Source organism: Callithrix jacchus, chromosome 21 (assembly GCF_049354715.1).
Source record: "Callithrix jacchus isolate 240 chromosome 21, calJac240_pri, whole genome shotgun sequence".
NCBI classification, from domain to species: Eukaryota; Metazoa; Chordata; class Mammalia; order Primates; family Cebidae; genus Callithrix; species Callithrix jacchus.
The window spans coordinates 12,919,305-12,942,714 of record NC_133522.1 but is presented as its reverse complement, the minus strand read 5'-3'; the positions used below and the strand labels follow the sequence as shown (position 1 = coordinate 12,942,714).

General features: G+C 37.6%; 1 protein-coding gene across 2 annotated transcripts in view; it reads right to left on the bottom strand.

Moving 5' to 3' along the window:
• The window catches only part of GBE1 (1,4-alpha-glucan branching enzyme 1), a 279,090-nt gene extending 261,158 nt beyond the window's left edge, over nucleotides 1-17,932 (bottom strand). For both annotated transcript variants that reach the window (XR_013530578.1, XM_017967116.4), the window contains exon 1: nucleotides 17,686-17,932. Coding sequence is in view for 1 of the 2 variants with exons in the window: in XM_017967116.4 (XP_017822605.1) it covers nucleotides 17,686-17,810 (125 nt within the window). In the remaining variant the exon portion in view is untranslated. The remainder of the gene's footprint in view (nucleotides 1-17,685) is intronic.
• Nucleotides 17,933-23,410: the final 5,478 nt, after the last annotated feature.

Genomic DNA, 23,410 nt, shown 5'->3' with positions numbered 1-23,410 from the left:
TGCTGTCTCCTCTCAAGTCAAAAATCATACCTAACTTATAACCATTTGGGATGAAAGGGTAGGTAACCTGTTTCATTCACTTTTAAAATACTACTTTAAAAAGAGAATTTGCTACCTATTAAATGAACTTGAACGTTTAAAAAAAATCAGCAAATCAGTCTCTATTCTAGTGTAAAGACTATTGTTCAGGAAAAGTCTATAAACAACTTTAAATATTCAGGTGGACAATTAAAATACTATTCATTAAAAAAGGATGGTTTATGACATAACAAACTGAAACAGATTTGAAATAAGTATGAAAATTGGGCATGCCTTCCCATTAGTAATAATAATGAAATAATATTTTTGCAAACGAAATAATACCAAAGAAGTCATAGGCACCTCATCATTTGCTATGCTATAAACACAAAAAGAAAATCTTAGGAAATCCACATCAAATTTTAACAGTGAAGGTGAATGGAGCCAGCAAGGACAGAAATTACTACTGGCCTGGCTGGAAAAGCATGTTGAACCTGAGGCGAAAGAAGTTTCTTAAATAGGAGAATGTTCTGAAATAGAAAGCATGTTAAACAGAATTGCCCGAGGACGTTAGGAAATGAAAAATTACACTAACTGCATTGGGAACAGCAACCTGATAAAAGCACAATGCACAAATTACAATCTTCTTCACGAGTAGTATTAGAAACGAGAAAGGTTAAGCTGTATGTGAGAGAGGTTTCACCCACCACAGGCCACTACATGATAAAAGAATGACTCCCAACCATTTCTAGGGACCCTCCAACAACTACAGTAATAAATATTTCTAGATTTCTAATATAAGAGAACAAGCAAAACCAGACCCCTAGTCAATACATATTTGCAAAACACCCCTGAGTACAAAACCTCTATTCTAAATTCTATAGAAAATACCAAAAGACAATAATGTCTTCCCTAACTACATTCTTCTCTTCTTAAATTCAAAACACACAGCCAGCATCCAGAGTTGCTCAATGAGTCAGCACGTACTAAACAGCATAGTGTGGAAAAGACAACATGGATGAGAGCAGGAAAACAACATTCCATTGGAAAAATGTGACTGCTTGCTCGTGAAGGCAAATACTTTAATAAATAGCAATGCTTTTACACGAGTGCGAGGTTAACTATTAAGTATTTAAAGTGAGATACGCAAATATAAATTAAAAGTATAAACACTGAAGAAACTACCATCTAAAGAAAATAAGCGAGTCATGAAGAAAAGAACATAAAAAGACATAAGGCACACACATCATGATGAACACACACACACACCCCACCCACAATAGTATCACTAGTTTTAAGTTTAGCAGAGAAGCAATCTTTCCAGCCCCCCTCTCTTACAGGCAAAGGCCAAGTCAAAAATAATGCAAGTCATAATGAGTCACTTCACTTAGCAAGATTCTTGGGACAACCAAGTTAGGAGCAGCTGTTAATTTGGGCTGAATCCAAGAGAAGTTAAAACATCCAGAACTTTAGGAACATACAGGTCTCGGGCTACTAAAGCAGACAGCAGTCACCTGATATTAATCACTTTATCAAAAAAGACGAGATTTATTTTGTCTGGCCCATGTTTTTGTTTTGTGTAGTTTGTGTTTTTTGCTATATAGGATTGGCATGATCCATTTGGATCACGAGGTCAAAAGATCGAGACCATCCTGGTCAACAAGGTGAAACCCCATCTCTACTAAAAATACAAAAAAATAGCTGGGCGTGGTGGCATGTGCCTGTAATCCCAGCTACTCGGGAAGCTGAGGCAGGAGAATTGCCTGAACCCAGGAGGCGGAGGTTGCAGTGAGCCGAGATCGCGCTACTGCACTCCAGCCTGGGTAAGAAGCGAAACTCCGTCTCAAAAAAAAAAAAAAAAAAATGACATAAATAAAAATTCCTCAATGAAAAGGTCAATGTGGGCTAGCCATGCCAAATAATTTGAGGCAAACATGACTGCCTACTTAGCTACAGTTAAGTACATGGTATATCTCCATGTTTACATTTGACATATTTATTTATCTTCAAATATAAAAAAGTCACTGGTCAATAACTGCGGAGTCCCTATCTTGCAAAGTCAGAATCTCAATGGGTCTAATTACCCCTGTTATGAACACAGAGCTGACTGGACCATTCTCCCTCCTTCATCTTCCCCTTGAATCTCTTTGTGGAGTGATACCAACCCTTTGCAAAAGCTTTTATTGCAGATACCCACCTGCACTGTCTAATATGGTAGCCACCAGCCATACATTGTTATTACACACTTGAAATATGGCTAGTCCCAATTAAGATGTGCCACAAGTTGTAAAATACACATCAGATTTCAGACTTAGAACAAACAAGAGATAAAATATCTCATCAGTAATCTTTTAAGTTACATGCTGAAATGATATTTTGAATACATTAAGTTGAATAGTATAGTGTAAAAATTAGTTTTCTATCTTTTTTAATGTGGCTACTAGAAAAGTTTAAATTACATGTGTGATTTATATTATTTCTATTGGATAACATTGATCTAGGCAGGACACTTAACATGGGATCAGGAGGAGGCATTCAGTACTCATTTGCTTTTCTGGAAACCTACCCAGATAACACTCATAATGTCCCCCTGACTCATTCAGAAATGGAACCACGTAGGTTACCCAGGAATTGCCTCAATCCCATTAAAAATTGTCCACTAACCTTTCCAAAATGGGCTTATCTGTTATAAAGAAACATGCTGTTGTGTTTTCAAATATGATTTTAGAGTCTACATTAGAGGCTCCAGTTCTCACACAATGTGGTAATTCTTACACAATCCCATTTTGCAACGGAATCATTTTTGCAAGTAAACTTTCACTTTAAGTAACCAAAGCTGTATAAAAGTTCAAATGATACCTTCATAAATGTTTTAATGAAGATTAATGTCTTAGCTATTACATTATTTATTTCCACAAAACTCAGACTTCCACATTCTTAAAGACTCATTCTAATTTTAATAGAGAAATAATTTTGAGAACCTGAAGCAATTCGAAAGAACTTCTTTATCATATATATACTCTTCCCTTCCTTAATAGAACGAGTTATACTTTCATCTGTATTACACTGAATTTTGTGGCCAAGTATCTACTCTAGTTGTGTTTATCTGTCTCACTGAGCTCCTATCTTACTCATATTTGCTCTGGTATCATACAGAAAAGCAGCTGTGCCAAAGGGAGTTTTAGGAATCAATTTCTTATGAATCTGCAACAGTAAAACGCATAGTACAGATGTAAGGAAAAGCGACTTTGGTAACACTAGCAATAAAACCCTTTTTACCTATAATTCGAGTTAGAAAACTCATTGTGACCATGAAAAAACTAAGTAATTTGGTTAACCTCATCAGTATCTATATGGTTTTTTGTTTGTTTGTTTGTTTTGTTCTGAGACAGAACAACACTCTGTCACCAGGCTGGAGTGCAGTGGAACGATGTCTGCTCACTGCAATCTCCGCCGGTGTTCAAGCAATTCCCCTGCTTCAGCCTCCTGAGTAGCTGGGACTATAGGCTCATGCCAGCTACACCTGGCGAATTTTTTGTATTTTAGTAGAGACGGGGTTTCACTATGTTGGCCAAGATGGTCTCAATCTCCTGATCTAGTGATCTTGCCATCTTGGCCTCCCAAAGTGCTGGGATTCCAGGCGTGAGCCACGGTGCCCAGCCTGTATTACTTACTTTCTAAAATTTGAAATACATACTTACAGCTTAAGTATTGACAGAATAAAATTTAGCCCTTTGCTAACTCCACATTTTGAAGAGAGGTATGGGATCACCTGCTACTCAAAGTGCCCTCTACGAAGGAGCAGCAGCATCACCTGGGAGCTTCTTAGAAAGGCAGACTCTAGGCCGGGCGCGGTGGCTCAAGCCTGTAATCCCAGCACTTTGGGAGGCCAAGGCGGGTGGATCACGAGGTCAACAGATCGAGACCATCCTGGTCAACATGGTGAAACCACGTCTCTACTAAAAATTACAAAAAATTAGCTGGGCACGGTGACACGTGCCTGTAATGCCAGCTACTCAGGAGGCTGAGGCAGGAGAATTGCCTGAACACAGGAGGCGGAGGTTGCAGTGAGCCGAGATCGCGCCATTGCACTCCAGCCTGGGTAACAAGAGCAAAACTCCGTCTCAAAAAAAAAGGCAGACTCTAAGCCCAATGCACATAAAATGATGTATACACAAATTGTAACAATAATTATTGTAATAATGGTGATGGTGATATTTATTATCAGTACAGTTGGTGAAAGTCACTTTTGGATGTTTAGTGCCTCAAATTCATTACAATGAGTTACAACCGTAGAATAAATATTTCCTCAAAAGCGCCACTTACCTTTCTGTTTAAAGGTGGGTAAATTTTTAGTTACAGTATTCATAAATTTTCTACATTTTGCCAAATAAATGTACAAACAATTTCTGTGTCTCAACAACTACTCAATTTCTATTTGGAAAGTGGCATGCTCTGATTTCTAATATATTTATAGCATAATAAACCCTGATAAACATCAAAGAAAATATTGATATTGGAATAAAGTAAAGGCTAATTTCATTTAAATAAAAGAAACTAACTTTGGAAAATACTGACATTACTCAAGATTTAACCAATTCATTCTTACAAGTAAAATTATTACATAAAATATTAGATTTACTAGTCATTTAAGTCAAGTAAACAGACAAAATGAATGAAACTTATTTTTAAAAACAATAGGATTTTTGGTTTTCCTCTGCACTTCAATGGACATAAATAAAGGCAACTGTTTTCATAATGCAGAAGTGAAGACTGATACATTAAGAAATAATGTAAAATAAAAGGGTTCTAAGAATAAAATATAAAATTTTTTAAAGTTTTTTTTTTTTTTTCTTGAGAGAGGGTCTTGTTCTGTCACCCGGGGGGGCAGTGCAGTGGCATGATCTTAGCTCACTCCAGCCTCGACATCCCAGGCTCAAGCAATCCTCTCACCTCAGCCTCCCAACTAGCTGGACTGCATGTGCTCAACACCACACCTGGCTAATTTTTGTTTAGTTTTTGTAGAGATAGGATCTCACTATATTGCCCAGGCTGGTCGCACACTCCTGGGCTCATGCAGTCCAACCACCTCAGCCTTCCAAAGTACTGGGATTACAGACATGAGCTAATAAACTTGGCCAAAAAATGAAATTTTTAAATATATACAGTAAAATTAAAATTATAAGTTCAAGTCTAAACAGACTCATATGAAGAAAGGTTTGGAATATAAATCAATAAAGCAATGTTGTGACATGATAGAAAAAATATAAAAATTAAAAACTGAAAAGAAAAACCCTTAACATAAGACACCTACTTGAGAATAAATTATTACATATATCACAAATTTTTGCCTGGATTCCTAAAGTTTTGGGTTTGTCAAAGCTTAAAATTAGATCTCATAAATAAGAAAACTGATGGGTTATTTTGTTTCCATGCTTTCAATAACCTATAATAAAAGTATCATTGCTTATGTATTTCAGTGACACCTGATTAAAGATGAGTGTAGTTTTGGTCAGGTTGCTTCTCAATACAAGTTTGTCAGTTTATGATCATTTAAAGGAAGCTAACATACATAAGCAATATAATAAACCTAGACTTAAACCTAAAATTATTACACAAAACATTAATAAACAATGGATCATAGACTGAAATGTAATATGTAAAATAATAAAAGCTTTAGAAAATTTTCAGGCCCTAGAATTAGGCAGAGCTTTTAGATATGACAACAAATGCATGATTCATTAAAAAAAACTGAACTTCTGAACTTCACTAAAATTTAAAAATTTTGCTCTGTGAAAGACTCTATTTAGAAGATAGAAAGCCAAGCCACAGACTGAAAGAAAATATTTGTAAATCACAAATCTAACAAAGAATTTATGTGTAGAACATATAATGAACTCTCAAAACACAAAAATAAGCCAGGCACTGTGGTTCACGCCTGTAATCCCAGCACTTTGGGAGTCCAAGGCAGGCTAGTCACTTGAGGTCAGGAGTTGTAGAGACCAGCCTGGCCAACATGGTGAAACCCTGTCTCTACTAAAAATAGAAAAATTAGCTAGGCGTGGTGACACAAACCTATAATCCCAGCTAGTAGAGAGACTGGAGCAGGATAATCACTTGAAACAGGGAGGTGGAGGTTGCAGTAAGCCAAGATCATGCCACTGTACTCCAGCCTGGGCAACAAGGCAAGACTCCATCTCAAAAATTAAACACATGAAAGTTAAAAAAGAAAAATCAATCCAGTTAGAAAATAAGCAAAAGACATGCATAAAAATTTCACCAAAGAGAAGGTACAAATAGAAAATAATACTTTAAAAGATTTTTAAACATAATTAGGTATTAAAACCACAAATTAAAACCACAATTGATACAGCACTACATACCTATTAGAGCAGCTAACATAAAAAATAGTGACAATACCAAATGCTGGCAAGGATGCAAATCAACTACATCCTTTATATAATGCCAGTGGAATGCAAACTTGTACAGACACTGTAGAATATATCTGTAAATTCCTTATAAAACTAAACAAATGCTTGCCATATGACCCAGCTATCACAACATTCCTATGCATTTATCTCAGAGAAATACAACCTATACATAAATATTCATCTCTTAGCTTTATTTGTAATAGCCAAAAACTGGAAACAATCCAAATGTCCTTCAACAGTTTAATAAATAAACAAACTGAATGGATGGTACATCCATACAATGGAATACCACTCAGGGACAAAAAGGAACAAACTATTGATGTATGAAACATGGAGAGATCTCAAGGGTGTTATACTGAGTGAAAAAGAAGAGCCACTGTCAAAAACTTACATATGATTTCATTCACAGAACACTCCCCAAATGAAAAAAAATTACAGACACGCAAACCATATCACTCACTGGTTGCCAAAAGTTAGGGATGGGTCAGGGAGGGGTAACGTAAGTATAAAGGAATAGAAGGAGAGCATTCTGATGGAACAGTTCTATATCTTCATTGTAGTATCAGTTACACTAACATATACATGTGATAAAATTGTATAGAAGTATTGACACACACAAATAAGCCCATGTAAAAACTGGAGAAATGTAAATAAGACCTGTAGTTTGTATCAATATCAATTTCCTGGTTTTGACACAATCACTGCAGTTATATAAGATATTACCACTGGGGCAAACTTGGTGAAAGGTACAGAGCCTTCTCTAAACTCATTTTGCAACTTTCTGTGAGTCTGTAATTATTTCAGAATGTAATTATTTCAGACATGATTTACAATTGTCTAAACATTCTTCACTATATTTTCAAATGTCCTCTGATTTTAAAGGTACTTGGAACCTGCTGAAACCAACCCTTAGTTTTAATACTACACTTATTTCTATGTACTTCTTGCTTATGTATTGTACTTGCGAGTAGAAGTTTGCCTAATACTGCATGGGTACCATATAGTTTTTAATTAGGGGCACTTTGGAGAAATAAAGAGACCTGTTAGTTTCACTACACTCTCATCACTAGTAAGCACAACTTAAACCACAAAAATAGCACTGCCAATCAAAATGGTCAAGAGGATGGAAGACTCCAAGATATATGCAGAAAACAAACGAGCAAACAAAAGTTTCAGAGTATTTTAATGCAGAAAGAGAAAAGCTTAGCCAAACTAATAAAAAGCACAGAAATGACATTCAAGAAACCTGATAGTTAAACATCTTAAGCTTTAAAAAGAAAAGCACAGAAAGGTATACATTTGTGTGTAGTTAGGTTAAAAAAAAATCATGCTTTAAAGACAGCATAAGTTAATGGACATTTTTAATTTTGTTCTCCTTTTCTTTTTACTCATACAAATTTTCTATTCTCCAAATAACTTAAAACTGATCATTTTTTCCTGACCCCAAGATAACATGAAAAAATCATTAGTAATTAGCAAACCAATTTCATTTCAAAACATTCTTATATTTTTAAAGAATAAACTATTCATGAAATTTAAAAAAAAAAAAGATAGTGGAGCTAGGGCAAAGTAGCTGAAGGGTCTGAATCAGCTTATTTTAAGACAGAGAAGTCAAAAGTCTCTGTATAATAAAAAAAAAAAAAAAAAAAAATCCAGAAAAACAGAGATCAGGCCTAGCAAAGTAAAATCCGATATCCAAGATTGGTAAAACTGAGAGGCATTACTATAGACTCCTCGCAGGAAGAGTAGGAATGCTTGGACCCTGCACCGAATGATTTGTGCATAGATGTGATTTCAGAGACTACAACATGATCTCACTGGGGCTTTTCATGTCCTGCCAGATGTAGTTTCCTCTTGAGAAAAGAAAAGAGCCTTGGGAAGCTGTGATGGATGAGACAAAAGGATACACTTCAGAAACATATGCGTGCAACTGAAAGTCTTGATGATCCAGGCTCACTTTCAGCTAAGGATGACCATGGGACGATTCTGATCAATAACCTATAAATGGGAAAAACTAATTGAAGTTTACAAGAAAGCTAACATGCTTCACTAAAACAGACATAGTAAGCAGGCACATGTTCCAGCTAGAAACATGGATGTGGTGCCAAGATGTGCCCAACCATCTTCTAAGCATAAGGATAATACAGCAGAAAGATAAAGAAGGATGTATCCATGCTAAAGCCCAAACCACTGACTCTGACTTTTCTTCTCAAGCCTCTATTTCTATAATTCACTATGTATGGGATATTCTGTTAATTGCAAGTGTGTTAGATTTTCTATCACGTGAACCTAAATGTATAACCAATTTTATCATGTTTCTGTAATAATGTGTATATTTGTATTGTGTACTTATTTATAACTATATATAATCTGTGGCTAGGTGTTATTTATGAAAATGAAAACAAATTAGATTGATGACATTGAATAACGTATCATAACACTGGTAAAACAAACAGTTAATTCTTTTTGGTGGCTATTTGGAAAACTTCAACTTTACCTATACAAGAAGTAAATTTGTATATTTCATTTCTGATTATCATATTTTGGACTGTAGAACTACTTTATAAACCCCGAAATTGTGTCTCATTAAAATTAATCATTCAATGGATCTACTAAAATACATATGAATATTCCATTCCTTTGTTTTATGCCTCTTACAGCAAAATCAAACCTATTGAAAATAATTGCAGTCATCACATATCAAAAAGCAAGGGAGAAAAAACAAGAGAAGGCAAGACATTGGATTTAAAATTTTTTTCTAATTAATATGCACATATCATATGTTAAGAGTCCACTAGAATAATTCTTTCATTTTCAAACTTTTATGCTGCTATGATATATATTTTTCTCCTACATTAGTCTGATTTTCAACGTTACTCCTGCTATTAGTAAACTCGGTATGACCATTCCTCTAACTATCCAAGTTCAGGAAAAAGAAAATCCCTGCAGCTGTTTGATGCCCAAGAATATGAACACTTAGCAGTCAGATGAAAGAAGAGAAAAAGACAGAAAAGAAAGATCAAGAGAAGTGTGATTTTGAATTTCTGCAGGCTAGCATTTACCTCTCTCAATAAAAGGCGCTTTGTGCTCATTATATCCCAGGACTCATCTTGCCTTCAGCTTCTAGTAAACTGGCAATTGCTTTATCATTTCCTCTCTAAATTAAGGATCAAAGTTTAAACATATTCCTTTCCTTCTCTATTAGATTATGATTAAAATTATCACCTGCCTCACCTCAGTCACACAATTACTCCTACTAAGAAAAAAAGAAGGAACCCCCTAAAGTAAGGCACAGGTAACTAGCAAAACAAAGAGTTGTGGGGAATTTCTGCTCATAGTATTACCTGTGAGTTGATTTCAGAATACAGTATTAAAGAAGTAAACAACAAAACCTTCTGAAAATAGTATTCCAGTATATATTTTACTTGACACATTAGTTTGCTAATATTATCATCAAACTATTATTTATTTACTGAGCATCTTTACATATATTCCTAGTCCTCAAGACACCCTACAACGTGGATTCTATCCATCTTCTACAGAGAAAGAAACAAGTTCACAGAGGTTAATTAATTTTCCCTGGGACTCAAAGCTATTTAATACTTATGAGAGTTAAAACTTAAGCCTCATTTTGCTTTTACTTTAGAACATGGTCATTTAGCAAAATTTTGTATACACACACACACAGATATTTCTACATAAGAAGAAACTGAATTTAGAGTTTGAATTACTCTCATAATTACACATCAAGTTTTACAAGTTAGTTACCATAATTTAAATAATGTCAAATAAGTTACAATGGATTTGTATAAGAAATCAATGAATGTAAGATATATGTCTTTTAAAAGTCTACATAATTATGTGTTTAAAGTAGAGTCTTACTTTTGTCAAGGTACTGGATTCCTGTTGCCCTAAACACAAAACACAATGGGGCTTCTCTGGATATTAAACACAAAAGAACCCTGGATTCGAAACAGTGGTGTACATAACTGATGAGCCAATTTCACCATAAGAAGAAAATCTACTCTTCTGTAAAAAATAAGCTCGCTTTAGAATGAAAGGTACCTGGTAGTAGCTATTCTCTGAAGAATACACTTTCATATTTTCCTTTAATACCTATAAATGTATAATCAAAATTTAATATGTGCTTTCAAATAGCAGCATGATACACTTATCAGTCTAAAAGTATAGCACATTTCACAGAGACAATATTATCATCTCACTAACTGACCAAGACCCAGTCTGGCGAGAGCTGAAAGGAATCCTCTAAGTCACAACACACACACAGTCATTTCTCAGGAGGTGGTGCAGCAGGTGCTGGAGCCTAAACTAAACCAAAATGCTCCATGAAGTCATTTGAAGGCACTTTGAAAATGAGAAGAGGTCAGAGCCTGTTGACCATCACTACAGAGAATTCCAGAATGACTGAAGTTAGTACAGATTTCAGCTGCAAAGAGCAAATGAACCTACTAGTGCAGAAGAGCAGGTCATGTACATCTTATAATCTTCAGATTCTTCACTGCCTTATACAGTCACTGACATCTGACTTCCTTCAGAGACCACAACCTGGTCAAGTACTAAGAAAAAGAGTACACCACTTGGCTATGATATAAAACTTCTGCACTGTAAGAATCAATTTTTGGTGTGGTTGGCCAGAGCAATTAGGCAACGGATAGAACTAAACGATATCAAAACTGTAAAGGAAGAAGCCAAATTAGCCTTGTTTGGTGACAACATGATTATACACCCAGAAAATCCTAAAGACTCTACCCAAAAACTGTTAGAAGTGGTAAAAAAATTCAGTGAAGCTGCAGAATACAAAATCAAAATATAGAAATCAGTAGGATTTATATATGCCAACAGTGAACAATGTGAAAAAGAAATCCAGAAAGCAATATCCCATTTATAATACCTACAATGAACATAAAATATATAGGAATCAATATAAACGAAGAAGTGAAAGATCTATACAATGAAAACTATAAAACTCTGATGAAAGAAATAGAAGAGGACATCAAAAAATAGGAAGATGTTCCATGCTTATGGACTGGAAGAATTAATATTGTTAAAATGACAATATCAGTCTAGCAATTTACAGATTCAATGCAATCCCTACCAAAATGCCAATGATATTCTTCACAGAAACAGAAAAATAAATCCTAAAATTTAAATGAAACAACAAAAGACCCCAAATAGCCAAGAAATCTTAGCAAAAAAAAAAAAAAAAAAAAAAAAAACAAAGCTGGGAGCATCATACTACCTGGCTTTAAAATGTATTACAAAGCTATAGTAACTGAAACAGCATGGTACTGGCATAAAAACAGACATATAGACTAATGGAACCGAATAGAGAACCCAAGTCTCAATACACACATTTGCAAACAACTCATTGTCAACAAAGGTGCCAAAAACTAAAAATGAGCAAAGGACAGTCTAAATGGTGTTGGGAAAATAAATGGTGCTGGGAAAACTGGATAACTATATGAAGAAGAATGAAACTAGACCCCTAATATTTCATCATACACAAAAGTGAAGTCCAAATGGATTAAATGACGACTTTAATCTAAGACCTGAAACTATAAAAATAGTAGCAGAAAACACTGAGGAAATGCTCCAGGGCATTGGTCTCTTACACAAATATCTCTTGTGTAAGACCTTATAGACATGAGAGTACAAATCAAGCTAAAAAGCTTCTGTACAAAGGAAACAATCAGCAAAGTGAATAAACAACCCACAGAATAGGAGAAAATATCTGCAAACTATCGGATAAGAGATTAATAACCAGAATGTATGAAGAACTCAAACAACCCGATAGCAGAAAACACAAATAATCTGATTTTAAAATGGGCAAAAGATCTGAACAGACATTTCTCAAAAGAAAACATATAAATCATCAACAGGTATAAGAAAAAATGCTCAATATCACTAATCATCACAGAAATCCAAATCAAATACCACAATGCAATATAATCTTACCACAGTTGAAATGGCTTGTATCAAAAAGATAGGCAGAAACAGATGCTGGTTAGGATGTGCAGAAAGAGGAATGCTCATACACTATTAGTGGGAGTGTAAATTACCACAACCACTATAGGAAAAAAAAAAAAAACAGTATAGAGGCTCCTCAAATAACAAAATATAGAACTATGATATGATCCACCAATGCCACTACTGGGTATATATCCCAAAGAAATAAAATCAGTATGTTGAAACGATATCTGCACTCCTATGTTTATGGCAGCCCTATTCACAGTAGCCAAAATACAGAATTAAGCTAAGTGCTTATCAAAAGATGAATGGATAAAGAAAATACAGTATATATACACAACAAAATATTATTCAACCATAAAAAATAATGAAATTGTTTCATTGTAGCAACATGGTTGGAACTGGAGACCATTACGGTAAGTGAGATAAGCCAAGTACAGAAAGGCAAATATCACATGTTCTCGCTCATATGCAGAAGCTAAAAAGGTGTTTCTCAGGAAGACAGGAAGTAGATTGAAGGTTACCAGAGGCCGAGGAGAGTGGGAAAGGGAGATGAAAGAGGAAAATACATATAAATGTATTTATTGCTGCTGAACTGTGTGGTTAAAAATAATAAGGATGGTGAATTACACATATGTTTATTTTACCTCAATACAATTGTTTGTTAAATTTCTTTAGGTGGTTGCTAACACACAAAATCCAAACTACTTTCTAATTCAAATTGGATACCAATGTGAAAATTATTTTCTAACCATCTCCATTCTACTCATTCCACTCTGTTTTTGAATGGAGAGGAGTGGAGAAATTAGAGTGGGGTGAAGATTTGAAAAAAGAACAACAGCTATAAGGCTGTTTCTGTAATCCATACTAGAGATGCTAGCATCCTGAACTAGGATGGCAGCAGTAGGAAGGCAGCATGGTACATATTTAAGAGTTAGGGACTACAATTGACTAGACTCAGAGGTATAAGGAAAGACGGAGAGGGGAGTAATTAGAAATAACTCGTTAAGTTCTAGGTTTGAGGCGGCTGGTAGAGGAAGATTCCAGACACTGCAACTAAGTAGAAATGGACAAATATGTTTGAAAGAAAATCTGTAAGTTCAGTTTTATACATGTTGAGATTTGTATTTATAAAACATCAAAATGAAGCTATAAATACATCCAAGATAAGGAGAAAGATCTAGAGTAGAAACAGATGTAGGCAGCCTCAGTAGATAGATGGAATCCATGGGATGGATGAGAATGCCTAGGGAGAAAATATACAGTACAAATACATAAAGGATCCCAGGAAACAGCCCTGAAAGTCTCTTACATTAAGTGGTCAAAAAGAGGCTAAGAAAATGGAAGAAAAGCAAGATCATGGCTTCAAAGAGCCAAGAAATAGTCCAACATGTTTAATGCTAGAGATAAAGAAGAGGTATCACTAAACTATCAGGAAGTTGTTTGTGAACTTGTTGAGAACAGTTTTAATAAACAAAGTTTACTCACAGTTGCAACACTTACTTAAGCCATGTTTGCTCAAGCCAGTCACTTAGTTTCTTCATCCTGTCTACCTCATGGGTTTGTTATGAGGATTGTATTAAACATCATATCTGAAAGTGATGTTTAATGTTAAACAGAGGGTAAAAGTTCTATTATTAAAATTGTGTTGTTCTGGCAGTGTTCACTGCCAATTCTCTGTTTCACCCATATGGTAAGCTGATGTGCACTGGCCAATGTAACATCAGCAGAATGGACTCACTGCTACACAAAAGCTGTTAAGAATCTGCATAGTTCAACACACTTCTCTATGCCCTGCCACTACTTCTACAGAAGCATATTTCAAAACAAATCCTTCATTAAGTCTAGATTTTTGAGCAATTGCCATGAGGAGTGCCCGCTCTAGCTGACTCATCCTGACACGTAATATGGAGACAATTAAATGTTGTTTTAAAGCACTGACATTTTGGAATTATGACAAGTAATTGCAGTGTAATGACAAGTAATTGCAGTGTAACAAGTAAAAAAGTAAATAAATAAAGGGCAGAAAAATCAAGTGGAAAATGCTATTTTGGGATTTAATCAATGAGACAACATGAAGGTGGTTAGTCACGCTAATAACGCACTAATTTTTATTTCATAGCACAGTTACTCAGTAATCCTTTATACTTGATTCAATATTCTCACAGGTACAGAAGGTGAAAAGAACAACTAATGAAGGTGATACAGTTTGGCTGCATTCCCACTCAAATCTCATCTTGAATTCCCACGTATAGTGGGAGGGACCTGATGGGAGGTAACTGAATCGTAGGGGCAGGTATTTTCCATGCTGTTCTCATGATAGTGAAGGTCTGATGGTTTTAAAAAGTGGAGTTTCCCTGCACAAGCTCTCCTCTTGTCTGCCACCATGTGAGATGTGACTTTCACCTTTTGCCATGATTGTGAGGCATGCCCTACCACTTGGAACTCTAAGTCCAATAAACCTCTTTCTTTTGTGAATTGCCCAGTCTCAGGTATGTCTTTACCAGCAGCATGCAAACAGACTAATATAGAAGGGGAAAAGGCCAAAGTAAAGAGAAGAAATATCTAAAACATCCTAAGGGAACACCCCAAGCTATTTCAAATGAGAAGACATGTGTTGGGGAAGGATAAAACAGTCCATCAAAGAGAAATTTCCTTCTTCATCACCTTAATTATATATTGTTGTTTGTACCTCGAATTTTCTTCACTCCTTAGTAGGCATACTTTGCATCTAACTATTTGACTGGTTCTGTATTTGTGCTAGGCCAAAGACACAAAGTCCAAAGGGGTTATTAGAAATAAATAAAAAATTGGGCAAGGAATCAAGACCAGATTGTATGAAGGAAAAACGTTTTATTCTTCAAGTGTTAACAATAAAAGTTACCACTAACAAATGCCAAATTACTATTTGATATTCCTAAATGGAAGATGTCTGCTAACAAATGGCCATTACTCAGAACCAAGGACAAAAGTAGAATGCAGGTCAGAGTGAGGCATGAGGGCCTATTGGATGAAACTTTTCACCAAGCACAGTGGATTCTCTTTCCTTCTTTACCTTGGCCTTTGTCCCCATTAGTTTTGGCAAACCATGAAAGAAGATTATAAATGCTTCAATCCCAATGGAGTTGGAAATAAAGTACACGAAAAAAACACTTAATAAAAAATGTCTGTCTGTTTCTATCATTTTAAAAAGAAGGAAAGGGGTGTAGATAAAACATTTCCACAACTCTTCTTTAATAAACACCTTAAGTGTCATTTTACAAAACACAAAAGTAAATTAATGTCATGGTTACAAACATAAAAAAAAAAAAAATCTGACCACCATCTTTAATGACTATCTTTTGCTCTAATTTTTTTGACTATTTCAAAATCAAATCCAACCTTAAACCTATGACGACTGTGTACTAAGTTTCTTTGAAAGCATATACTGTAAATTCTGAAAACAATTTTGCAAGGCTGCTCGCCAAATGGTTTATATAAAAGCATAAACATCTGATTACGTGAGGGACAGTGCAGGGTGATTATTTTACAGAGGGCTCACTCATTCCTATATACAAGCTCAAGAATGCAACTTCGTATCCCTTACAATAGCTAGAGCAGCGTTTTATTTATAGGAGTTCCTCAATAAACACTTGATGATTTGAATACATTTAATACCTGAAAATGCTAGGACACAAACAAATTGCTGGGCTTTTTTCAAACTCCAGATCAACCCATTTTCATTCCTCTCAACGTTGCTTCATGCCAGTTAACTAGCTGGATGTTTTCCATGGCTCGAAAAAGTGGCCATGTATATTCTGTTGCAGGCCATACATGCAGGCCATGTATATTCTGTTTAGGACATTTTCAATCTGCAGTGTCCTAAAAGGGGAGAAACTATTAAATCACAATGAGGTAACCTCACGAGTACAACTATTATATCTAGTATAACAGCTCTTTTAGTTAGGGGGAAAAAAAAGAACTGTGACTTTTTAGTGGAACCTATTAGTAAAATCATTAGCCTAGACGGTAACTAAACTGGTACGGGACACAATGATAGAAGACAAGCTTAAACGACATTGGCCTGTAGAAGTTTTGCTTTCCTGGTCTTTCTCCCTCTTCAAGACGGCAAAGTCAAACACGGACAAATGTTGATGTGCATCTAACTCATCAATGTCGGTGTGCATCTAACTCATCAATGTCGGTGTGCATCTAACTCATCAATGTCGGTGTGCATCTAACTCATCAATGTCGGTGTGCATCTAACTCATCAATGTCGGTGTGCATCTAACTCATCAATGTCGATGTGCATCTAACTCATCAATGTCGGTGTGCATCTAACTCATCAATGTCGGTGTGCATCTAACTCATCAATGTCGGTGTGCATCTAACTCATCAATGTCGGTGTGCATCTAACTCATCAATGTCGGTGTGCATCTAACTCATCAATGTTGGTGTGCATCTAACTCATCAATGTAGGTGTACATCTAACTCATCAATGTTGGTGTGCATCTAACTCATCAATGTTGGTGTGCATCTAACTCATCAATGTTGATGTGCATCTAACTCATCAATGTAGGTGTGCATCTAACTCATCAATGTTGGTGTGCATCTAACTCATCAATGTTGGTGTGCATCTAACTCATCAATGTTGATGTGCATCTAACTCAACAATGTTGGTCCAAGGAAAGAAAAAAAACTTTATCAATGTGTGTAATCGTCCCCTAAAAGAGGAATATTAGCAAGGAAACAACAAAAGTTAGGATACAGTGTCCGCCTGAAGGAATCCTCTTAGATATCAAATCACAATCCTTGCTACGAAGTAAACTAGAAAGTTTTAAACGCCTAATTAACGCTTGCCAGGAGTTATGCCCACGCTCATCCCCGGGCTCACGCTGCTGCTCGCCAAAGTCAGAAAGCCTGCAGTGGCGTTGAGTAACTTCCCAGCAGCCCTGCTGGGAACAGTGCTGGGGCCAAAGCACGTACCCTATGGCGCAAGACCGCCGATTAGAACAGAGGGGAAAGGGGATGAGGAAGGAAGTCTCTTCAGCGCCAGCTCCGCGGACCGGAACTGCCAACCTGCAGCTTTGAAAGCCATAGAACACGGTCCTCCGAGTCGCCCCGAGTCGCCCCGAGTCCCGCCCACCCAAGTTCCTCCCCGTCGGGGGCGGAGTTGGCACGCGAGGGCCGAGGGGCGGCCACTGTCCCGAGTCGGCTCCTGGGAGGCGGGCTGCCTACCTAGGCGGGGATGGTGGGAGTCGGGCGGTACCTGCGCTGGAAGTCCACGGCGTAGGGCTTCAGGTACGGGTCGATCTCCAGGAGTCTGGCTAGTTCGGGCACGTCTGCTAGGGCGGCCTTCAGCGCCGCCTCGGAGCCCTCAGCCGGAGCCGCCATCTTCCGCCGCAGTACGAATAGCCGAGGCCCGAGAGAGTCGAGTAGAGCCTGAGCGGGCACTGAGCGGAGCTCGAGCGGGGTCGAGGCTGCGAGGGCGGAGCTGGAGGGCGCCTAGGCGTGTCGAGGCGGGCCGCGGCAGTCCGGGGCCCTTTATAGCCCGGGAGGAAGGCCTCCTGCCCTTTCTCCCCCCGCCAGCGGGGAGGAGCGGGACCTGGGGTGATGCCCGGACGCACGTCCCGAGCCGGTAGGAGGCACCGAGGCCTCTCCGCCCACTCACGCGGCTGGCACCTGGAGGCCGCAGGGATCTGCCGTTCCTCCCGTTAACGGGTTTTCCCCTGCCGGCCGAGGTCATTCTAGGAGGTGGGTCCCAAGCTGACCTCGCTCAGCCTTGGCCTTCCTCACCCTGACCTATTCTTGGCTCCGGAATGGATTCGGCTTTTCTTTCTTTAAGCACCCACTTAAATACCCACTGACAGCGTCCCCTTCATATTGGATACATGGGGTTTTTTAGGAAGGGACCTTATTTCTCAAAGTTCTGAGACTTTTGAGGGGCAGTATTTCAAACAGATAACGTAAATTCACAGAGAGGGGAGCAGTCAAACGCAGCTCGAGTACAACTGCTGAAAATGCTAGTATCACTTATAACTAGGGCTCTCCAAGGTTTGCCAGGTCACATGAATTTAAAATGAACCAAGACACAGAATCCTGAAATACTGTTGGAATTCTGCTGTTCTGGTACTCTCTACATTACCCACAGCTAAGAAATATAACCATGGCAAGAGCTTTTCTCATTCTCCGTAAGGTCATGAAGGAAAAGACATTTGCCTGCGGTTTAAAATTGTTACAAGCTTTTCAACGATGGAACTATCTGATTACACAAATGATATCATTGAATTGGAATTCCCCTCTGCCACTTACTAACAGTGACAAGGCAAAAAACCTCTCTTCCTCTTGGCTTGGGAAGTTCCCACTTGGAATTCTCCTCTTCTATTGCCATTAACTGACTGCCTTCTTTTTCAATAATTGCTCTTCAAACATATAGAATTGGACACCAAGAGAGTTAGACCCACCAACTCAGGAGGTTCCAAGCTGCTTTACACTTAGAAACTGGAGAGGATCGAGGATATTTTTCTCTTTAAAACCTACTAGTAGACGATCCTAGGGGATATGCAGGAGAAACAGTATTAATCAGCTTTGGGCCTTGCATTTTAAAATATTTCAAAGGAAAGTTTTATAAGAGGTTTAATACACTTGAAAGATAGGTGGATATGTAGACAAACATCAATGTGAAAAAGTAGAGGACGTGAGTGATCTTAAGGCATGCCTTCTTTTCCATAAGGATCACAAAGAAGATGGAGACCTTTGTAAAATATAAAGCACTAAAAAAGAAAAATAAAGGACACATATATTTTAATAATATATAAAATATTTATATATAATGATAATATATATAAAAATAAAGGATGCATATATTTAATAATAAATAGTAGACCCACAGATTTATATCTCTAAGCCTAAACTTTTTTCAGAAACCCAGGCTTATATCACTGCCTGACTACTGAGATCTCCATTTTGCTAGCTGAGATACCTAAACCAACTGTCTGCAAAACATTACCTAAAATCAGTCTTCTCATCCATCCTGCCGTCACTCATGCAGGCCACTGTCTTCCTTCACTTGGCCCATAATGTAGCTCTCTCATCGACTTCCCTCTTCTACTCTTTCTTGCCTCTACTCCATTCTGTGTACCAGTGTTTCTCACACTTTAATGTGCATATAAATCATCTGGAAATTTTAATTCAGTTCTGGAGTGGTGCTTCAGATTGCATTTTTAACAAGCTCAGAAGTGATTCTCATGCTGGTGGTCGGGGGCACTGTTTGAATAGTTAGACTCTACACTGAGTAAATCAAATGATATCATTTAGCAACTTAAATGGCATACCATTTCACTTACGGTAAAATAGAAGCAGCTTACCATTCTCTAACAAGGCTTGTATACTCTGGACCCTGACTGCCTTTCCAGCCACTTTACTCATCATTTTCCAGTTTTACTATAGTGTAGTCACACTGACTTTTCTGGAACTCAGTGAATTCTTTGTATATTAGCCTCTAAGATTATTTGCTTGCTGTTCTCTGTGTCGGAAATTCTCAGGGAACTGAACTCTACTCGCATAATTTTTTTCTCAGCTTTCGTTCCAGCCTCAGCATAAATGTCAGCTCATATCTGAGAAAATTCTGATTATAGATTCCTCGGTGACTGACTGGCTTCTGTTTCAATAATTGCTTTTTAAAAATACAGAATTGGACACTAAGAGAGATGGATCCACCAAGCCAGGAGGTTCCAAGCTGGTTATAGATTCCTCAATATAACTTCAATCTCTTCTATGCAACAGTTAACAAAATTTCTGTGTTCGTTTTACTCTTACTTATTGACCTTTTCTTTTAGAACCTAAGCTCCCCCAGAGCAGAATCCTGGTCTACGTATGTGCCTACCTAGCTGGTTCATCATTGAGCGCATATTTATTGAAGTCCCATGTGCCAGCCATTTTCCTATGTACTTCGGATAAATGATAAACGAGACAAGTCCCAGTTGTCATACAGCTCACATTCTGTTGGGGGTAAGAGGGAAGGGAGACACAATTGCCAGTGAAACACATAAAATAATACAAAACAATGCCGGATAGTGGTAAGTGCATTGTTGATAATTAAAACTGAGCAAATAAGTCTGTGTTAGTTCTGGTAGTCAAGAAAGGCCATTCAGAAGTGACATTTAAGCTGAAGTGTGATGACAAGAAGAAATGAGCCATGAGAGGAAGAGCATTCCAGGCAGTTTGTGCAATGAAGAAGTGAGTTGGTCTTTTAAAAAAAAAAAGTGTACCTGGTGTGTAATGACGAGTAGCAGGAATTGTGCCAGAGCTAGGAAGCTGTTTGGTTATATGGGCCCTTTAATGTCCCTTAAGTGATGCTTTTGGAGACTTTTCAACAGAACGCTAATATGCTATGATTTAGTTATTAAAATATTCTTTCTGTGGGAAATGAATTATAAGGAAACAAAAATGGCAGTAGGGGTGTGGGCTCGGTAACAAATGCTGATGGCTTAGTGTGGACTAGTAGAGAAAATGATGAAGTAAAGATTTGGGATGCGTAATATAATGAATGTCTAAACTACTATGCAGTCATTTCGTGTTTGTCTTAGTTACCTAGGGCTGTAGCAATTAAGTGCCACACACTAGGTACTTTAAGCAACAGAAATGTGTCACTTTACCCTAGTTCTAGGGGCTAAAAATCAAGGTGTCCACAGGTTTGGTTATTTCTGGGGGCTCTCAAGGTGAATTGTTCCATGCCTTTCTCCTAGCTTCTGGTGATGGCCAGCAATCTTTGGCATTTCTTGGCTTATAGATGCATCACTCCAATCTCTGCCTCCATCGTCACATGGCATTTTCCCTGTGTCTCTGCCTCTTTACATAGTGTTCTTTTTATAAGATCACCAGCCTTATTGAATGAGGGACACACCATATTTCAGTATGACCTTATCTTAACTAATTATGTCTGCAATTATTACATTGCCAAATAAAATCATATTCTGAGGTACTGTTAGGTTTGGACTTCAATGCATCTTTTTGTGGAGAAATATAATTCAACCCATAACAGTTTTAACACCAAAACAGAAGAAATATTTGAGAAATAGAATTTATAAGATTTGGTGACTGATTGGATAGGAAAGTGAAAAGTGAATTAAAGATTGAGCTTGTGAGCCTGGGGGAATTCTGTCTAGCAAAAATAAGTCCTTGGAAGAGGAAGAATTGAGTTCAAGGTGTCAGCTCCTGGATACCCAAGTCGATATGGCAGCTGGAAATGTAATTCTGGTGCCTCATAGATCATTTAGGAATGAAGATAGCAATTAGAGAATGAGCCATGTGCAGTTACTAGCTAACAGTGGCAAATGCTCAATAAATGTTTTAAAACCTTGATATTTGAGTCTCATGTCACATGTTGCTATTCAGTAGTTTGCATTATAAATCCAAAGAGTTATTGATAATGTGCTATAACACAGATGAACCTTGAAAATATGCCAAGTGAAAGAAGCCACTCACAAAAGACCACATATTATATGATTCCTTGTATATGTAATGTTCAGAATATGTAAATCTACAGAGAAAGGAAGTAGATTTTTAGTTTCCTGGGGCTGGAGGGCAGGGAAAATGAAGAATGAATGCAAGTGGATATGGGATTTCTTCTTGAGATAATACATATTTTCTAAAATTGATTGTGCTTATGGTTTCACAGCTCTGTGGATGTACTAAAAACAATTTAATTGTACACTTTAAAGGGATGAATTGTATGGTATGTGAATTACGTCTCAAAGCTATTTTTAAAAAGATTCTTATGGATAAAATAATACTATATATGCTTTTTAAAAGGCAAAAGATTTATACCAACTGGAGAAACCAGAGTATATACATAAAATTACATACTCCTGGGCCGGGCGCGGTAGCTCATGCCTGTAATCCCAGCACTTTGGGAGGCCGAGGCGGGCGGATCACGAGGTCAAGAGATCAAGACCATGCTGGCCATGGTAAAACCCCGTCTCTACTAAAAATACAAAAATTAGCCGGGTGTGGTGGCACTCGCCTGTGGTCCCAGCTACTCCGGAGGCTGAGGCAGAAGAATCGCTTGAACCCAGGAGGAGGTTGCAGTGAGCCGAGATTGCGCCACTGCACTCCAGCCTGGCGACAGAGTAAGACTCCGTCTCAAACAAACAAAAAAAAAAAAAAAAATTACATATTTCTGGCCGGGCACAGTGGGTCACACCTGTAATCCTAGCACTTTGGGAGGCCAAGGTGGGTGAATCACGAGATCAAGATAATGAGACTATCCTGGCCAACATGGTGAAACCCCATCTCTAGTAAAAATACAAAAAAATTAGCTAGGCATGGTGGTGTGTGCCAGTAGTCCCAGCTACTAGGGAGGCTGAGGCAGGGGAATCTCTTGAAACCAGAAAACGGAAGTTGCAGTGAGCTGGGATCACGCCACTGCACTCCAGCCTGGTGATAGAGGGAGACTCTGTCTCAAAAATAATAAAATAATTACATCTCCCCCTGGTTGAAAATCATTAGCGATAAAAAAGAAAATCAGAGAGCTGGAAAAAGAAAGAAGTAACTTTTAAGAAAAAAGAGTGGTGATAAAGGAGAATGTGGTTTCTGACAAGAAAAAGGAGAACTTTCAGAAAAATACAGAGTGATCAGTAATAACCCTACTATCTTTTAAAATGTGATGGAGGACCCAGGTACTATGGCTCATTTCCTCATCGTATATGCTTTTGACCTCGTTTGTCTCTTATGGTCATAAAATGGCTGCCACATCTCTATGCATCACTAGCTCATAAGGCCACATAAAAGGTAAGGAAAAATGCATTTCTCCTGTGTCTTTGCCAAGAGGAAAACTTTTCCCAGATGTCCCTATCAAACTTTCTTGTATCTCTTTTGCCAGAACTAGGTCACATGCCTAGCCTGAAACCAGTGGCATAGAGTAATACAACTTCTATGAGTGGCTTAAATTAATTGTGATTCACTGCTTGAGACCACCTTCCATTACTGTCCAA